The following is a 19,623-nucleotide window of genomic DNA, read 5'->3' as shown; positions in this document are numbered from 1 at the left end:
TTGGCTGGCCTCTTAAATGCTGGTCAGCCATTGGAGAAGAGGTTTGTCTCTCCAAACGAGCCCCGTCCTTTTCGGATTCGGGGGCGTGTTTTTTCGAATCGTTCTCTTTTTTCCAGGCCGTCCCTTTTTTCGCTGGTGGGCGTGTTTATTTTTTTTTTTTTTACAGGGACGTTCTCTGTTTATTTATGTCTCGGCTAGCGAAGGCTCTGCTAGTTGTTTCTACCTGTTATTACACAAAGACTTCCTGTCCCTCTAAACGTGAGTTAGTGTGACTCCGGCACCACGAGTCCCGTGAAAGGCGCTTTGTGTTGTCCGCTATTTTTCAGTTATCGCTCTTGTTCCTTTTTCCTGTGACAACCTAGCCGTCTGACGCCATTTTACAGAACGGGGCTGAGGAAGCAAGAAAGTCGAGCGGTTCTTGTGGAAGGGATACTCGGAAGAACAGACTGAGCAGGGAGGGGGAGAGCAGCGGTCAGTCTCCGCCGTCCGCGCCGTAGTTGTCGCCGCAGCTGCGCAATTATCATCTTGTCGCCGTTCAGGCGCTGACACCATGTCTGAGACGCATAAGACCATAAAGGGTGGCGGGTGGTAATTAGAACATCGCATCCATTTTGTATTTTTGGGGCGTCACAAGGGCTTGGGGGGTGGGCGTCCGCGCCGTCATAGAAAGAAATATTTTGCGTCTTTGCTCCCTTTCCGATTCACACAGTTCTTTACACGCATCAAGTTGAAGATCTTTGTGGGCAACGTTGACGAGCAAACGACGCAGGAAGAGCTGAGCGCGCTCTTCGAGCACCACGGCACAGTGGTGAGCTGTGCAGTCATGAAGCAATTCGCCTTCGTTCACATGCGGGAAGAGGACCGGGCCCTGGCCGCTATAGCGGCACTCAACGGCCGCGAGCTGAATGGCCGAAAGATGGTGGTGGAACTGAGCAAACCGCGGCCTCTCAACACCTGGAAGGTGTTCGTGGGCAACGTCAGCGCCTCGTGCACCGCCACCGAGCTGCGCAACCTTTTCGAGAACTACGGCAGGGTGGTGGAATGCGATATCGTGAAAGGTAAAGGAGTATTGACCTTCCTGTCCGCTTACTGACCACAGCACCTCTCACTGTCTCTTCAGTCGCAGGTTCTAGAGCAAACAATTTTAATTCCCCGTGACCCCAAAAGATCAGACCCATGCACTCAAACAGCCACGACCACACATTTACATCCACCAACTAATCTCCCACTAAACAACAAAGTTGTATCCTAAGCCAGTGTTTCGAAACATTAACCGGCGTTTGTTGCGCTAGTCTCGGACACAGGCATCATTTCCTCTCTTAGTCTTTAAACTTTTGGTTTCCAAGAATTAGTATGTGTCTTGTACGGAAGCTAATCGCTAATAGTGGACATGTAGTTGAATCCCCACCAGATTAGTGCAACAGCCTACCTATGTTAGGAAGATTACCAGGCATGGATTTTAAAATGCACCTGGCCTTCCGACGGTTCCTAGATTGTAAATCGTGTATTTAAAGCTGTTTCTCGGATTGTCGATTAAGCTCTGGGGACTGAGATGCAGTACATTAATGTCGTTAAATCAAAAGTACGTGCTCTGTCAAATGATAAACTTCATGTGCCAAACTTGACTACTGTAGGAAGGTTGTGTGGAGAAGGGGGGCGGTCGTCGACTATCTAACAAGATTTTAGACCAACCGTGTTTTCGCTAGTACTATCCCATGTAGATCATATGGTTTCAACCAGGCCCTGGTGAAAGCCGTTCTCTCGATGGGAAGTATATTTGTGAACCGTCAATTAGACCATATTGTCCAGACCGCAGCCTTAATTCTTAGGGTTTAAAGTTTTGTGAGTTGACCAATTTATTGGGTACGATTCACTAAACCTTTTGGGATAGGTCCTCATACTCCAGGTTTAAATAACGTCATCTTGAATCTTTGGGCGTAGAACATACTTGCGTCTTATGCCTAAAGAAACTACCCACAGATAGTGCTTAATGAACTGAATCTGTATGTTTGGGTGTAACCCACAGCTTTGTGAATCGGTCCTGTGAAAATGCTCGCCCATGCCAGACAATTGCCAGCACGTTACAACTGCACAAGACAGAACTTGAGTAGACGTCTGTGCTCAGTACCGGCAGGCTCAGGGACCCGAAAAGTAGCACATGCACCATGCCTCCACTAGACACATGCATCATGCCTGACTCTGAGAGGGCCAGGCTGTGAAGACAGATCAGGCAGTCATCCCAGCAGGCGTGTTGATTTTGAAAAGTTATTGGGAATTCTGAGTGCGGAAGAAGAGATTTATAGTTCCGGCCCTCTGAAATACGTGCCTGTGCTGAGCCCCGGAAAGCACCGGCACAAATGAGGCACAGAATGACACCCAATAAAGCAACCTGGGCCGCTCAGCTCTGTTTGTTTGCGTGAAAATGAGTCAATATGGCATCAGACCTGGAAGAGAAAGAGGGTGAAAAACGGTAGTCAAATATTTTCAGCAATAATGAGGCGAAACACTTGTGAAAAAATCTGACCTTTTCGAAAGGAGCAGGTTTATTTCTCGCCATCGGTTTCCAATGCCAACATTAAAGGCCGAGGGTTTCTAATGCATGCTCCTGGCAAAGGTGGTAAAATCATTGGCTTCCGATATCCCAGCATTTGAGGAGTCAGACTGCGGGCTTCGAAGTGAAGTGTTAGTGCACCCCCATACACATGTCAATGTTGTTCGTGGGAATAAGTGACTTCTTTCTTGGTAGGGCCTGAAGAGCCGGTTGGAAATGAAGTTCCTCTCTTAATATAGTTGTCCAATGCTTTCCACGTTCCTAGGGATATCAGCGCTGCAGTAAAGACTACAGGTAATAAGGACAGCTCCATGGACCTGCACTGAGCACACAGTGAACTAGGATGACACCTGCCACCGTCGTCAGACGAGGTGGCCGAGTGGTTAAGGCGATGGACTGCTAATCCATTGTGCTCTGCACGCGTGGTTTCAAATCCCACCCTCGTCGGTACATCGCAGTTTTGTCATTATTTACAGGGGTTTTGTATTTCAAGCGAATAACAGAGACTGTGGCGCATCATAGCAGGACCATAAGGCATAATACATCTGTATTCCTCTGCGATTTGTAACAGTCGCGCAGCTGCTTTGGTGTTACCGATCAATGTTCTTTACAAGGGGTGTTTCCTATAAAATGATAGAATTTGCTGATTTATGACCCACAGCAGACGATTCTTACGTCCATAGTATTCTTCTTGTTTTCTTTTCAAACGTTGTTCACTTTCTGTTTTGTATTGCCCATTAATTTGTTTGAGTACAAGGTAAATGGCAATATAGGATAAAAATGCCCCCCAGTTCCTGACAGAAGAAAAGACGAGAGATGGACACGGTGTTCTACTACATGGGACATGGATGTCCGACCTGAAGTACAGGTGGTAGCGTGGCCGAGCGGTCTAAGGCGCTGGATTAAGGCTCCAGTCTCTCCGGAGGCGTGGGTTCGAATCCCACCGCTGCCAGTTAACTTTTGAACAATGCACTCATATATAGGCATGTGCTTTATGTGCTGTACATACATTTAAAGGAAAACCCAGGGAATCAAATACATTCTGTCTTCCTTCCAACGTGAAGTCTCCTTTCCCCGTGTTACCATGATTAGCATTTTCACGAGTGAACCATGGCTCCTTGTGTCGCAGATGACGACGCGTGTGACATCACAGAACTGCAAGTGGCATCCAAGGGTATGGGTTGGAAGTGTAGGGTCGGAGCATTGGCAGCCACTTTTGACAAACCAGTTCTACCTGCAGTAGCACGAAAAGAGCCAATGTTTTTTCTCTCGTAAATCCGTTTCATAAAAAGGTCTATTTTTCTTTAACTCTTGTTTTAAAAAAGTACTTTGTTAATTCCTGGCCTGCCTGTGTCCCACTTTCGTTAGCTACCCGTGTCCTGATTTAGAGGCAGGTGCTCAGCAGGCCCATCTCGGGGATTGGTGGACAAAACAATCCCAGTAATATCTTCCCTACACCTAGCCGACTCCTGGAGCTAAGGGGTTCTCTTGTCCTATTTTTAGTTTCATTTTTACCTCCTTGTTAGTAACTGTGGTGTGGCTCTGCCTGCATCTTTGCACTTTATAGCAGAAGACGGTCTTCTCGTTAGGTCTCGGCTAGCGAAGGATGCGCTAGCGCAGTCTCGCTCGCGAGATTTAATGACTTGGAGAAGAGGGGCTTGAACCCGCCTCTCTTCTCTCCTCTTCTCCATTGGCTGGCCTCTTAAATGCTGGTCAGCCATTGGAGAAGAGGTTTGTCTCTCCAAACAAGCCCCGTCCTTTTCGGACTCGGGGGCGTGTTTTTTCGAATCGTTCTCTTTTTTCCAGGCCGTCCCTTTTTTCGCTGGTGGGCGTGTTTATTTTTTTTTTTTTTACAGGGACGTTCTCTGTTTATTTATGTCTCGGCTAGCGAAGGCTCTGCTAGTTGTTTCTACCTGTTATTACACAAAGACTTCCTGTCCCTCTAAACGTGAGTTAGTGTGACTCCGGCACCACGAGTCCCGTGAAAGGCGCTTTGTGTTGTCCGCTATTTTTCAGTTATCGCTCTTGTTCCTTTTTCCTGTGACAACCTAGCCGTCTGACGCCATTTTACAGAACGGGGCTGAGGAAGCAAGAAAGTCGAGCGGTTCTTGTGGAAGGGATACTCGGAAGAACAGACTGAGCAGGGAGGGGGAGAGCAGCGGTCAGTCTCCGCCGTCCGCGCCGTAGTTGTCGCCGCAGCTGCGCAATTATCATCTTGTCGCCGTTCAGGCGCTGACACCATGTCTGAGACGCATAAGACCATAAAGGGTGGCGGGTGGTAATTAGAACATCGCATCCATTTTGTATTTTTGGGGCGTCACAAGGGCTTGGGGGGTGGGCGTCCGCGCCGTCATAGAAAGAAATATTTTGCGTCTTTGCTCCCTTTCCGATTCACACAGTTCTTTACACGCATCAAGATGAAGATCTTTGTGGGCAACGTTGACGAGCAAACGACGCAGGAAGAGCTGAGCGCGCTCTTCGAGCACCACGGCACAGTGGTGAGCTGTTTAGTCATGAAGCAATTCGCCTTCGTTCACATGCGGGAAGAGGACCGGGCCCTGGCCGCTATAGCGGCACTCAACGGCCGCGAGCTGAATGGCCGAAAGATGGTGGTGGAACTGAGCAAACCGCGGCCTCTCAACACCTGGAAGGTGTTCGTGGGCAACGTCAGCGCCTCGTGCACCGCCACCGAGCTGCGCAACCTTTTCGAGAACTACGGCAGGGTGGTGGACTGCGATATCGTGAAAGGTAAAGGAGTATTGACCTTCCTACCGCTTACTGACCGCAGCACCTCTCACTGTCTCTTCAGTCGCAGGTTCTAGAGCAAACAATTTTAATTCCCCGTGACCCCAAAAGATCAGACCCATGCACTCAAACAGCCACGACCACACATTTACATCCACCAACTAATCTCCCACTAAACAACAAAGTTGTCTCCTAAGCCAGTGTTTCGAAACATTAACCGGCGTTTGTTGCGCTAGTCTCGGACACAGGCATCATTTCCTCTCTTAGTCTTTAAACTTTTGGTTTCCAAGAATTAGTATGTGTCTTGTACGGAAGCTAATCGCTAATAGTGGACATGTAGTTGAATCCCCACCAGATTAGCGCAACAGCCTACCTATGTTAGGAAGATTACCAGGCATGGATTTTAAAATGCACCTGGCCTTCCGACGGTTCCTAGATTGTAAATCGTGTATTTAAAGCTGTTTCTCGGATTGTCGATTAAGCTCTGGGGACTGAGATGCAGTACATTAATGTCGTTAAATCAAAAGTACGTGCTCTGTCAAATGATAAACTTCATGTGCCAAACTTGACTACTGTAGGAAGGTTGTGTGGAGAAGGGGGGCGGTCGTCGACTATCTAACAAGATTTTAGACCAACCGTGTTTTCGCTAGTACTATCCCATGTAGATCATATGGTTTCAACCAGGCCCTGGTGAAAGCCGTTCTCTCGATGGGAAGTATATTTGTGAACCGTCAATTAGACCATATTGTCCAGACCGCAGCCTTAATTCTTAGGGTTTAAAGTTTTGTGAGTTGACCAATTTATTGGGTACGATTCACTAAACCTTTTGGGATAGGTCCTCATACTCCAGGTTTAAATAACATCATCTTGAATCTTTGGGCGTAGAACATACTTGCGTCTTATGCCTAAAGAAACTACCCACAGATAGTGCTAAATGAACTGAATCTGTATGTTTGGGTGTAACCCACAGCTTTGTGAATCGGTCCTGTGAAAATGCTCGCCCCATGCCAGACAATTGCCAGCACGTTAAAACTGCACAAGACAGAACTTGAGTAGACGTCTGTGCTCAGTACCGGCAGGCTCAGGGACCCGAAAAGTAGCACATGCACCATGCCTCCACTAGACACATGCATCATGCCTGACTCTGAGAGGGCCAGGCTGTGAAGACAGATCAGGCAGTCATCCCAGCAGGCGTGTTGATTTTGAAAAGTTATTGGGAATTCTGAGTGCGGAAGAAGAGATTTATAGTTCCGGCCCTCTGAAATACGTGCCTGTGCTGAGCCCCGGAAAGCACCGGCACAAATGAGGCACAGAATGACAACCCAATAAAGCAACCTGGGCCGCTCAGCTCTGTTTGTTTGCGTGAAAATGAGTCAATATGGCATCAGACCTGGAAGAGAAAGAGGGTGAAAAACGGTAGTCAAATATTTTCAGCAATAATGGGGCGAAACACTTGTGAAAAAATCTGACCTTTTCGAAAGGAGCAGGTTTATTTCTCGCCATCGGTTTCCAATGCCAACATTAAAGGCCGAGGGTTTCTAATGCATGCTCCTGGCAAAGGTGGTAAAATCATTGGCTTCCGATATCCCAGCATTTGAGGAGTCAGACTGCGGGCTTCGAAGTGAAGTGTTAGTGCACCCCCATACACATGTCAATGTTGTTCGTGGGAATAAGTGACTTCTTTCTTGGTAGGGCCTGAAGAGCCGGTTGGAAATGAAGTTCCTCTCTTAATATAGTTGTCCAATGCTTTCCACGTTCCTAGGGATATCAGCGCTGCAGTAAAGACTACAGGTAATAAGGACAGCTCCATGGACCTGCACTGAGCACACAGTGAACTAGGATGACACCTGCCACCGTCGTCAGACGAGGTGGCCGAGTGGTTAAGGCGATGGACTGCTAATCCATTGTGCTCTGCACGCGTGGGTTCGAATCCCACACTCGTCGGTACATCGTAGTTTTGTCATTATTTACAGGGGTATTGTATTTCAAGCGAATAACAGAGACTGTGGCGCATCATAGCAGGACCATGAGGCATAATACATCTGTATTCCTCTGCGATTTGTAACAGTCGCGCAGCTGCTTTGGTGTTACCGATCAATGTTCTTTACAAGGGGTGTTTCCTATAAAATGATAGAATTTGCTGATTTATGACCCACAGCAGACGATTCTTACGTCCATAGTATTCTTCTTGTTTTCTTTTCAAACGTTGTTCACTTTCTGTTTTGTATTGCCTATTAATTTGTTTGAGTACAAGGTAAATGGCAATATAGGATAAAAAGGCCCCCCAGTTCCTGAAAGAAGAAAAGATGAGAGATGGACAGGATGTTCTACTACTTGAGACATGGATGTCCGAACTGAAGTACAGGTGGTAGCGTGGCCGAGCGGTCTAAGGCGCTGGATTAAGGCTCCAGTCTCTCCGGAGGCGTGGGTTCGAATCCCACAGCTGCCAGTTCACTTTTGAACAATGCACTCATATATAGGCATGTGCTTTATGTGCTTTACATACATTTAAAGGAAAACCCAGGGAATCAAATACATTCTGTCTTCCTCCCAACGTGAAGTCTCCTTTCCCCGTGTTACCATGATTAGCATTTTCACGAGTGAACCATGGCTCCTTGTGTCGCAGATGAGGACGCGTGTGACATCACAGAACTGCAAGTGGCATCCAAGGGTATGGGTTGGAAGTGTAGGGTCGGAGCATTGGCAGCCACTTTTGACAAACCAGTTCTACCTGCAGTAGCACGAAAAGAGCCAATGTTTTTTCTCTCGTAAATCCGTTTCATAAAAAGGTCTATTTTTCTTTAACTCTTGTTTTAAAAAAGTACTTTGTTAATTCCTGCCCTGCCTGTGTCCCACTTTCGTTAGCTACCCGTGTCGTGATTTAGAGGCAGGCGCTCAGCAGGCCCATCTCGGGGATTGGTGGACAAAACAATCCCAGTAATATCTTCCCTACACCTAGCCGACTCTTGGAGCTAAGGGGTTCTCTTGTGCTATTTTTAGTTTCATTTTTACCTCCTTGTTAGTAACTGTGGTGTGGCTCTGCCTGCATCTTTGCACTTTATAGCAGAAGACGGTCTTCTCGTTAGGTCTCGGCTAGCGAAGGATGCGCTTGCGCAGTCTCGCTCGCGAGATTTAATGACTTGGAGAAGAGGGGCTTGAACCCGCCTCTCTTCTCTCCTCTTCTCCATTGGCTGGCCTCTTAAATGCTGGTCAGCCATTGGAGAAGAGGTTTGTCTCTCCAAACAAGCCCCGTCCTTTTCGGATTCGGGGGCGTGTTTTTTCGAATCGTTCTCTTTTTTCCAGGCCGTCCCTTTTTTCGCTGGTGGGCGTGTTTATTTTTTTTTTTTTTACAGGGACGTTCTCTGTTTATTTACGTCTCGGCTAGCGAAGGCTCTGCTAGTTGTTTCTACCTGTTATTACACAAAGACTTCCTGTCCCTCTAAACGTGAGTTAGTGTGACTCCGGCACCACGAGTCCCGTGAAAGGCGCTTTGTGTTGTCCGCTATTTTTCAGTTATCGCTCTTGTTCCTTTTTCCTGTGACAACCTAGCCGTCTGACGCCATTTTACAGAACGGGGCTGAGGAAGCAAGAAAGTCGAGCGGTTCTTGTGGAAGGGATACTCGGAAGAACAGACTGAGCAGGGAGGGGGAGAGCAGCGGTCAGTCTCCGCCGTCCGCGCCGTAGTTGTCGCCGCAGCTGCGCAATTATCATCTTGTCGCCGTTCAGGCGCTGACACCATGTCTGAGACGCATAAGACCATAAAGGGTGGCGGGTGGTAATTAGAACATCGCATCCATTTTGTATTTTTGGGGCGTCACAAGGGCTTGGGGGGTGGGCGTCCGCGCCGTCGTAGAATTAAATATTTTGCGTCTTTGCTCCCTTTCCGATTCACACAGTTCTTTACACGCATCAAGATGAAGATCTTTGTGGGCAACGTTGACGAGCAAACGACGCAGGAAGAGCTGAGCGCGCTCTTCGAGCACCACGGCACAGTGGTGAGCTGTGCAGTCATGAAGCAATTCGCCTTCGTTCACATGCGGGAAGAGGACCGGGCCCTGGCCGCTATAGCGGCACTCAACGGCCGCGAGCTGAATGGCCGAAAGATGGTGGTGGAACTGAGCAAACCGCGGCCTCTCAACACCTGGAAGGTGTTCGTGGGCAACATCAGCACCTCGTGCACCGCCACCGAGCTGCGCAACCTTTTCGAGAACTACGGCAGGGTGGTGGAATGCGATATCGTGAAAGGTAAAGGCGTATTGACCTTCCTACCGCTTACTGACCGCAGCACCTCTCACTGTCTCTTCAGTCGCAGGTTCTAGAGCAAACAATTTTAATTCCCCGGGACCCCAAAAGATCAGACCCATGCACTCAAACAGCCACGACCACACATTTACATCCACCGACTAATCTCCCACTAAACAACAAAGTTGTCTCCTAAGCCAGTGTTTCGAAACATTAACCAGCGTTTGTTGCGCTAGTCTCGGACACAGGCATCATTTCCTCTCTTAGTCTTTAAACTTTTGGTTTCCAAGGATTAGTATTTGTCTTGTACGGAAGCTAATCGCTAATAGTGGACATGTAGTTGAATCCCCACCAGATTAGCGCAACAGCCTACCTATGTTAGGAAGATTACCAGGCAAGGATTTTAAAATGCACCTGGCCTACCGACGGTTCCTAGAATGTAAATCGTGTATTTAAAGCTGTTTCTCGGATTGTCGATTAAGCTCTGGGGACTGAGATACCGTACATTAATGTCGTTAAATCAAAAGTACGTGCTCTGTCAAATGATAAACTTCATGTGCCAAACTTGACTACTGTAGGAAGGTTGTGTGGAGAAGGGGGTGGGCGTCGACTATCTAACAAGATTTTAGACCAACCGTGTTTTCGCTAGTACTATCCCATGTAGATCATATGGTTTCAACCAGGCCCTGGTGAAAGCCGTCCTCTCGATGGGAAGTATATTTGTGAACCGTCAATTAGACCATATTGTCCAGACCGCAGCCTTAATTCTTAGGGTTTAAAGTTTTGTGAGTTGACCAATTTATTGGGTACGATTCACTAAACCTTTTGGGATAGGTCCTCATACTCCAGGTTTAAATAACGTCATCTTGAATCTTTGGGCGTAGAACATACTTGCGTCTTATGCCTAAAGAAACTACCCACAGATAGTGCTTAATGAACTGAATCTGAATGTTTGGGTGTAACCCACAGCTTTGTGAATCGGTCCTGTGAAAACGCTCGCCCCATGCCAGAAAATTGCCAGCACGTTACAACTGCACAAGACAGAACTTGAGTAGACGCGTGTGCTCAGTACCGGCAGGCTCAGAGACCCGAAAAGTAGCACATGCATCATGCCTCCACTAGACACATGCATCATGCCTGACTCTGAGAGGGCCAGGCTGTGAAGACAGATCAGGCAGTCATCCCAGCAGGCGTGTTGATTTTGAAAAGTTATTGGGAATTCTGAGTGCGGAAGAAGAGATTTATAGTTCCGGCCCTCTGAAATACGTGCCTGTGCTGAGCCCCGGAAAGCACCGGCACAAATGAGGCACAGAATGACAACCCAATAAAGCAACCTGGGCTGCTCAGCTCTGTTTGTTTGCGTGAAAATGAGTCAATATGGCATCAGACCTGGAAGAGAAAGAGGGTGAAAAACGGTAGTCAAATATTTTCAGCAATAATGGGGCGTAACACAAGTGAAAAAATCTGACCTTTTCGAAAGGATCAGGTTTATTTCTCGCCATCGGTTTCCAATGCCAACATTAAAGGCCGAGGGTTTCTAATGCATGCTCCTGGCAAAGGTGGTAAAATCATTGGCTTCCGATATATCCCAGCATTTGAGGAGTCAGACTGCGGGGCTTCGAAGTGAAGTGTTAGTGCACCCCCATACACATGTCAATGTTGTTCGTGGGAATAAGTGACTTCTTTCTTGGTAGGGCCTGAAGAGCCGGTTGGAAATGAAGTTCCTCTCTTAATATAGTTGTCCAATGCTTTCCACGTTCCTAGGGATATCAGCGCTGCAGTAAAGACTACAGGTAATAAGGACAGCTCCATGGACCTGCACTGAGCACACAGTGAACTAGGATGACACCTGCCACCGTCGTCAGACGAGGTGGCCGAGTGGTTAAGGCGATGGACTGCTAATCCATTGTGCTCTGCACGCGTGGGTTCGAATCCCACCCTCGTCGGTACATCGCAGTTTTGTCATTATTTACAGGGGTATTGTATTTCAAGCGAATAACAGAGACTGTGGCGCATCATAGCAGGACCATAAGGCATAATACATCTGTATTCCTCTGCGATTTGTAACAGTCGCACAGCTGCTTTGGTGTTACCGATCAATGTTCTTTACAAGGGGTGTTTCCTATAAAATGATAGAATTTGCTGATTTATGACCCACAGCAGACGATTCTTACGTCCATAGTATTCTTCTTGTTTTCTTTTCAAACGTTGTTCACTTCCTGTTTTGTATTGCCCATTAATTTGTTTGAGTACAAGGTAAATGGCAATATAGGATAAAAATGCCCCCCAGTTCCTGACAGAAGAAAAGACGAGAGATGGACACGGTGTTCTACTACTTGAGACATGGATGTCCGACTTGAAGTACAGGTGGTAGCGTGGCCGAGCGGTCTAAGGCGCTGGATTAAGGCTCCAGTCTCTCCGGAGGCGTGGGTTCGAATCCCACCGCTGCCAGTTCACTTTTGAACAATGCACTCATATATAGGCATGTGCTTTATGTGCTTTACATACATTTAAAGGAAAACCCAGGGAATCAAATACATTCTGTCTTCCTTCCAACGTGAAGTCTCCTTTCCCCGTGTTACCATGATTAGCATTTTCACGAGTGAACCATGGCTCCTTGTGTCGCAGATGACGACGCGTGTGACATCACAGAACTGCAAGTGGCATCCAAGGGTATGGGTTGGAAGTGTAGGGTCGGAGCATTGGCAGCCACTTTTGACAAACCAGTTCTACCTGCAGTAGCACGAAAAGAGCCAATGTTTTTTCTCTCGTAAATCCGTTTCATAAAAAGGTCTATTTTTCTTTAACTCTTGTTTTAAAAAAGTACTTTGTTAATTCCTGGCCTGCCTGTGTCCCACTTTCGTTAGCTACCCGTGTCCTGATTTAGAGGCAGGTGCTCAGCAGGCCCATCTCGGGGATTGGTGGACAAAACAATCCCAGTAATATCTTCCCTACACCTAGCCGACTCCTGGAGCTAAGGGGTTCTCTTGTCCTATTTTTAGTTTCATTTTTACCTCCTTGTTAGTAACTGTGGTGTGGCTCTGCCTGCATCTTTGCACTTTATAGCAGAAGACGGTCTTCTCGTTAGGTCTCGGCTAGCGAAGGATGCGCTAGCGCAGTCTCGCTCGCGAGATTTAATGACTTGGAGAAGAGGGGCTTGAACCCGCCTCTCTTCTCTCCTCTTCTCCATTGGCTGGCCTCTTAAATGCTGGTCAGCCATTGGAGAAGAGGTTTGTCTCTCCAAACGAGCCCCGTCCTTTTCGGATTCGGGGGCGTGTTTTTTCGAATCGTTCTCTTTTTTCCAGGCCGTCCCTTTTTTCGCTGGTGGGCGTGTTTTTTTTTTTTTTTTTTACAGGGACGTTCTCTGTTTATTTATGTCTCGGCTAGCGAAGGCTCTGCTAGTTGTTTCTACCTGTTATTACACAAAGACTTCCTGTCCCTCTAAACGTGAGTTAGTGTGACTCCGGCACCACGAGTCCCGTGAAAGGCGCTTTGTGTTGTCCGCTATTTTTCAGTTATCGCTCTTGTTCCTTTTTCCTGTGACAACCTAGCCGTCTGACGCCATTTTACAGAACGGGGCTGAGGAAGCAAGAAAGTCGAGCGGTTCTTGTGGAAGGGATACTCGGAAGAACAGACTGAGCAGGGAGGGGGAGAGCAGCGGTCAGTCTCCGCCGTCCGCGCCGTAGTTGTCGCCGCAGCTGCGCAATTATCATCTTGTCGCCGTTCAGGCGCTGACACCATGTCTGAGACGCATAAGACCATAAAGGGTGGCGGGTGGTAATTAGAACATCGCATCCATTTTGTATTTTTGGGGCGTCACAAGGGCTTGGGGGGTGGGCGTCCGCGCCGTCATAGAAAGAAATATTTTGCGTCTTTGCTCCCTTTCCGATTCACACAGTTCTTTACACGCATCAAGTTGAAGATCTTTGTGGGCAACGTTGACGAGCAAACGACGCAGGAAGAGCTGAGCGCGCTCTTCGAGCACCACGGCACAGTGGTGAGCTGTGCAGTCATGAAGCAATTCGCCTTCGTTCACATGCGGGAAGAGGACCGGGCCCTGGCCGCTATAGCGGCACTCAACGGCCGCGAGCTGAATGGCCGAAAGATGGTGGTGGAACTGAGCAAACCGCGGCCTCTCAACACCTGGAAGGTGTTCGTGGGCAACGTCAGCGCCTCGTGCACCGCCACCGAGCTGCGCAACCTTTTCGAGAACTACGGCAGGGTGGTGGAATGCGATATCGTGAAAGGTAAAGGAGTATTGACCTTCCTGTCCGCTTACTGACCACAGCACCTCTCACTGTCTCTTCAGTCGCAGGTTCTAGAGCAAACAATTTTAATTCCCCGTGACCCCAAAAGATCAGACCCATGCACTCAAACAGCCACGACCACACATTTACATCCACCAACTAATCTCCCACTAAACAACAAAGTTGTATCCTAAGCCAGTGTTTCGAAACATTAACCGGCGTTTGTTGCGCTAGTCTCGGACACAGGCATCATTTCCTCTCTTAGTCTTTAAACTTTTGGTTTCCAAGAATTAGTATGTGTCTTGTACGGAAGCTAATCGCTAATAGTGGACATGTAGTTGAATCCCCACCAGATTAGTGCAACAGCCTACCTATGTTAGGAAGATTACCAGGCATGGATTTTAAAATGCACCTGGCCTTCCGACGGTTCCTAGATTGTAAATCGTGTATTTAAAGCTGTTTCTCGGATTGTCGATTAAGCTCTGGGGACTGAGATGCAGTACATTAATGTCGTTAAATCAAAAGTACGTGCTCTGTCAAATGATAAACTTCATGTGCCAAACTTGACTACTGTAGGAAGGTTGTGTGGAGAAGGGGGGCGGTCGTCGACTATCTAACAAGATTTTAGACCAACCGTGTTTTCGCTAGTACTATCCCATGTAGATCATATGGTTTCAACCAGGCCCTGGTGAAAGCCGTTCTCTCGATGGGAAGTATATTTGTGAACCGTCAATTAGACCATATTGTCCAGACCGCAGCCTTAATTCTTAGGGTTTAAAGTTTTGTGAGTTGACCAATTTATTGGGTACGATTCACTAAACCTTTTGGGATAGGTCCTCATACTCCAGGTTTAAATAACGTCATCTTGAATCTTTGGGCGTAGAACATACTTGCGTCTTATGCCTAAAGAAACTACCCACAGATAGTGCTTAATGAACTGAATCTGTATGTTTGGGTGTAACCCACAGCTTTGTGAATCGGTCCTGTGAAAATGCTCGCCCATGCCAGACAATTGCCAGCACGTTACAACTGCACAAGACAGAACTTGAGTAGACGTCTGTGCTCAGTACCGGCAGGCTCAGGGACCCGAAAAGTAGCACATGCACCATGCCTCCACTAGACACATGCATCATGCCTGACTCTGAGAGGGCCAGGCTGTGAAGACAGATCAGGCAGTCATCCCAGCAGGCGTGTTGATTTTGAAAAGTTATTGGGAATTCTGAGTGCGGAAGAAGAGATTTATAGTTCCGGCCCTCTGAAATACGTGCCTGTGCTGAGCCCCGGAAAGCACCGGCACAAATGAGGCACAGAATGACACCCAATAAAGCAACCTGGGCCGCTCAGCTCTGTTTGTTTGCGTGAAAATGAGTCAATATGGCATCAGACCTGGAAGAGAAAGAGGGTGAAAAACGGTAGTCAAATATTTTCAGCAATAATGAGGCGAAACACTTGTGAAAAAATCTGACCTTTTCGAAAGGAGCAGGTTTATTTCTCGCCATCGGTTTCCAATGCCAACATTAAAGGCCGAGGGTTTCTAATGCATGCTCCTGGCAAAGGTGGTAAAATCATTGGCTTCCGATATCCCAGCATTTGAGGAGTCAGACTGCGGGCTTCGAAGTGAAGTGTTAGTGCACCCCCATACACATGTCAATGTTGTTCGTGGGAATAAGTGACTTCTTTCTTGGTAGGGCCTGAAGAGCCGGTTGGAAATGAAGTTCCTCTCTTACTATAGTTGTCCAATGCTTTCCACGTTCCTAGGGATATCAGCGCTGCAGTAAAGACTACAGGTAATAAGGACAGCTCCATGGACCTGCACTGAGCACACAGTGAACTAGGATGACACCTGCCACCGTCGTCAGACGAGGTGGTCGAGTGGTTAAGGCCATGGACTGCTAATCCATTGTGCTCTGCACGCGTGGGTTCGAATCCCACACTCGTCGGTACATCGTAGTTTTGTCATTATTTACAGGGTATTGTATTTCAAGCGAATAACAGAGACTGTGGCGCATCATAGCAGGACCATAAGGCATAATACATCTGTATTCCTCTGCGATTTGTAACAGTCGCGCAGCTGCTTTGGTGTTACCGATCAATGTTCTTTACAAGGGGTGTTTCCTATAAAATGATAGAATTTGCTGATTTATGACCCACAGCAGACGATTCTTACGTCCATAGTATTCTTCTTGTTTTCTTTTCAAACGTTGTTCACTTCCTGTTTTGTATTGCCCATTAATTTGTTTGAGTACAAGGTAAATGGCAATATAGGATAAAAATGCCCCCCAGTTCCTGACAGAAGAAAAGACGAGAGATGGACACGGTGTTCTACTACATGAGACATGGATGTCCGACCTGAAGTACAGGTGGTAGCGTGGCCGAGCGGTCTAAGGCGCTGGATTAAGGCTCCAGTCTCTCCGGAGGCGTGGGTTCGAATCCCACCGCTGCCAGTTCACTTTTGAACAATGCACTCATATATAGGCATGTGCTTTATGTGCTGTACATACATTTAAAGGAAAACCCAGGGAATCAAATACATTCTGTCTTCCTTCCAACGTGAAGTCTCCTTTCCCCGTGTTACCATGATTAGCATTTTCACGAGTGAACCATGGCTCCTTGTGTCGCAGATGACGACGCGTGTGACATCACAGAACTGCAAGTGGCATCCAAGGGTATGGGTTGGAAGTGTAGGGTCGGAGCATTGGCAGCCACTTTTGACAAACCAGTTCTACCTGCAGTAGCACGAAAAGAGCCAATGTTTTTTCTCTCGTAAATCCGTTTCATAAAAAGGTCTATTTTTCTTTAACTCTTGTTTTAAAAAAGTACTTTGTTAATTCCTGGCCTGCCTGTGTCCCACTTTCGTTAGCTACCCGTGTCCTGATTTAGAGGCAGGTGCTCAGCAGGCCCATCTCGGGGATTGGTGGACAAAACAATCCCAGTAATATCTTCCCTACACCTAGCCGACTCCTGGAGCTAAGGGGTTCTCTTGTCCTATTTTTAGTTTCATTTTTACCTCCTTGTTAGTAACTGTGGTGTGGCTCTGCCTGCATCTTTGCACTTTATAGCAGAAGACGGTCTTCTCGTTAGGTCTCGGCTAGCGAAGGATGCGCTAGCGCAGTCTCGCTCGCGAGATTTAATGACTTGGAGAAGAGGGGCTTGAACCCGCCTCTCTTCTCTCCTCTTCTCCATTGGCTGGCCTCTTAAATGCTGGTCAGCCATTGGAGAAGAGGTTTGTCTCTCCAAACAAGCCCCGTCCTTTTCGGACTCGGGGGCGTGTTTTTTCGAATCGTTCTCTTTTTTCCAGGCCGTCCCTTTTTTCGCTGGTGGGCGTGTTTATTTTTTTTTTTTTTACAGGGACGTTCTCTGTTTATTTATGTCTCGGCTAGCGAAGGCTCTGCTAGTTGTTTCTACCTGTTATTACACAAAGACTTCCTGTCCCTCTAAACGTGAGTTAGTGTGACTCCGGCACCACGAGTCCCGTGAAAGGCGCTTTGTGTTGTCCGCTATTTTTCAGTTATCGCTCTTGTTCCTTTTTCCTGTGACAACCTAGCCGTCTGACGCCATTTTACAGAACGGGGCTGAGGAAGCAAGAAAGTCGAGCGGTTCTTGTGGAAGGGATACTCGGAAGAACAGACTGAGCAGGGAGGGGGAGAGCAGCGGTCAGTCTCCGCCGTCCGCGCCGTAGTTGTCGCCGCAGCTGCGCAATTATCATCTTGTCGCCGTTCAGGCGCTGACACCATGTCTGAGACGCATAAGACCATAAAGGGTGGCGGGTGGTAATTAGAACATCGCATCCATTTTGTATTTTTGGGGCGTCACAAGGGCTTGGGGGGTGGGCGTCCGCGCCGTCATAGAAAGAAATATTTTGCGTCTTTGCTCCCTTTCCGATTCACACAGTTCTTTACACGCATCAAGACGAAGATCTTTGTGGGCAACGTTGACGAGCAAACGACGCAGGAAGAGCTGAGCGCGCTCTTCGAGCACCACGGCACAGTGGTGAGCTGTTTAGTCATGAAGCAATTCGCCTTCGTTCACATGCGGGAAGAGGACCGGGCCCTGGCCGCTATAGCGGCACTCAACGGCCGCGAGCTGAATGGCCGAAAGATGGTGGTGGAACTGAGCAAACCGCGGCCTCTCAACACCTGGAAGGTGTTCGTGGGCAACGTCAGCGCCTCGTGCACCGCCACCGAGCTGCGCAACCTTTTCGAGAACTACGGCAGGGTGGTGGACTGCGATATCGTGAAAGGTAAAGGAGTATTGACCTTCCTACCGCTTACTGACCGCAGCACCTCTCACTGTCTCTTCAGTCGCAGGTTCTAGAGCAAACAATTTTAATTCCCCGTGACCCCAAAAGATCAGACCCATGCACTCAAACAGCCACGACCACACATTTACATCCACCAACTAATCTCCCACTAAACAACAAAGTTGTCTCCTAAGCCAGTGTTTCGAAACATTAACCGGCGTTTGTTGCGCTAGTCTCGGACACAGGCATCATTTCCTCTCTTAGTCTTTAAACTTTTGGTTTCCAAGAATTAGTATGTGTCTTGTACGGAAGCTAATCGCTAATAGTGGACATGTAGTTGAATCCCCACCAGATTAGCGCAACAGCCTACCTATGTTAGGAAGATTACCAGGCATGGATTTTAAAATGCACCTGGCCTTCCGACGGTTCCTAGATTGTAAATCGTGTATTTAAAGCTGTTTCTCGGATTGTCGATTAAGCTCTGGGGACTGAGATGCAGTACATTAATGTCGTTAAATCAAAAGTACGTGCTCTGTCAAATGATAAACTTCATGTGCCAAACTTGACTACTGTAGGAAGGTTGTGTGGAGAAGGGGGGCGGTCGTCGACTATCTAACAAGATTTTAGACCAACCGTGTTTTCGCTAGTACTATCCCATGTAGATCATATGGTTTCAACCAGGCCCTGGTGAAAGCCGTTCTCTCGATGGGAAGTATATTTGTGAACCGTCAATTAGACCATATTGTCCAGACCGCAGCCTTAATTCTTAGGGTTTAAAGTTTTGTGAGTTGACCAATTTATTGGGTACGATTCACTAAACCTTTTGGGATAGGTCCTCATACTCCAGGTTTAAATAACGTCATCTTGAATCTTTGGGCGTAGAACATACTTGCGTCTTATGCCTAAAGAAACTACCCACAGATAGTGCTAAATGAACTGAATCTGTATGTTTGGGTGTAACCCACAGCTTTGTGAATCGGTCCTGTGAAAATGCTCGCCCCATGCCAGACAATTGCCAGCACGTTAAAACTGCACAAGACAGAACTTGAGTAGACGTCTGTGCTCAGTACCGGCAGGCTCAGGGACCCGAAAAGTAGCACATGCACCATGCCTCCACTAGACACATGCATCATGCCTGACTCTGAGAGGGCCAGGCTGTGAAGACAGATCAGGCAGTCATCCCAGCAGGCGTGTTGATTTTGAAAAGTTATTGGGAATTCTGAGTGCGGAAGAAGAGATTTATAGTTCCGGCCCTCTGAAATACGTGCCTGTGCTGAGCCCCGGAAAGCACCGGCACAAATGAGGCACAGAATGACAACCCAATAAAGCAACCTGGGCCGCTCAGCTCTGTTTGTTTGCGTGAAAATGAGTCAATATGGCATCAGACCTGGAAGAGAAAGAGGGTGAAAAACGGTAGTCAAATATTTTCAGCAATAATGGGGCGAAACACTTGTGAAAAAATCTGACCTTTTCGAAAGGAGCAGGTTTATTTCTCGCCATCGGTTTCCAATGCCAACATTAAAGGCCGAGGGTTTCTAATGCATGCTCCTGGCAAAGGTGGTAAAATCATTGGCTTCCGATATCCCAGCATTTGAGGA

At 47.6% G+C, this 19,623-nt stretch overlaps 1 protein-coding gene, 4 non-coding genes and 1 pseudogene across 5 annotated transcripts; all 6 read left to right on the top strand.

The window, feature by feature from the left end:
* The first annotated feature begins 3,421 nt into the window (after positions 1-3,421).
* On the top strand, positions 3,422-3,503 carry TRNAL-AAG (transfer RNA leucine (anticodon AAG)). Its single transcript has one exon. It is a non-coding gene; the product is annotated as a tRNA-Leu (tRNA).
* Positions 3,504-4,968: 1,465 nt separating this feature from the next.
* LOC146780202 (RNA-binding protein 14 pseudogene) lies at positions 4,969-5,373 on the top strand (annotated as a pseudogene).
* A 3,837-nt stretch (positions 5,374-9,210) lies between these two features.
* LOC146780198 (polyadenylate-binding protein 1-A-like) lies at positions 9,211-18,099 on the top strand. Its single transcript, XM_085637132.1, has 4 exons — positions 9,211-9,549; positions 13,437-13,785; positions 14,266-14,357; positions 17,677-18,099. The coding sequence occupies exons 1-4, from the start codon at positions 9,211-9,213 to the stop codon at positions 18,097-18,099; spliced, it is 1,203 nt and encodes a 400-aa protein (XP_085493258.1).
* Positions 11,403-11,484, top strand: TRNAS-GCU (transfer RNA serine (anticodon GCU)). Its single transcript has one exon. It is a non-coding gene; the product is annotated as a tRNA-Ser (tRNA).
* Positions 11,908-11,989, top strand: TRNAL-AAG (transfer RNA leucine (anticodon AAG)). The gene has a single exon. It is a non-coding gene; the product is annotated as a tRNA-Leu (tRNA).
* TRNAL-AAG (transfer RNA leucine (anticodon AAG)) lies at positions 16,148-16,229 on the top strand. Its single transcript has one exon. It is a non-coding gene; the product is annotated as a tRNA-Leu (tRNA).
* Positions 18,100-19,623: the final 1,524 nt, after the last annotated feature.

This window comes from Triturus cristatus, chromosome 12 (genome assembly GCF_964204655.1).
Source record: "Triturus cristatus chromosome 12, aTriCri1.1, whole genome shotgun sequence".
Lineage (NCBI taxonomy): Eukaryota > Metazoa > Chordata > Amphibia > Caudata > Salamandridae > Triturus > Triturus cristatus.
The sequence above is the reverse complement of the archived record's forward strand: the minus strand, read 5'-3'. Positions and strand labels throughout refer to the sequence as shown.

Coding starts and splice junctions, on each gene's coding strand:
- LOC146780198 (XM_085637132.1), top strand. CDS start 9,211: ATGAAGATCTTTGTGGGCAACGTTGACGAGCAAACGACGCAGGAAGAG. Junction 9,550..13,436: donor ATATCGTGAAAGGTAAAGGC/GTATTGACCTTC, acceptor CGATTCACACAG/TTCTTTACACGCATCAAGTT. Junction 14,358..17,676: donor ATGTGCCAAACTTGACTACT/GTAGGAAGGTTG, acceptor CGATTCACACAG/TTCTTTACACGCATCAAGAC.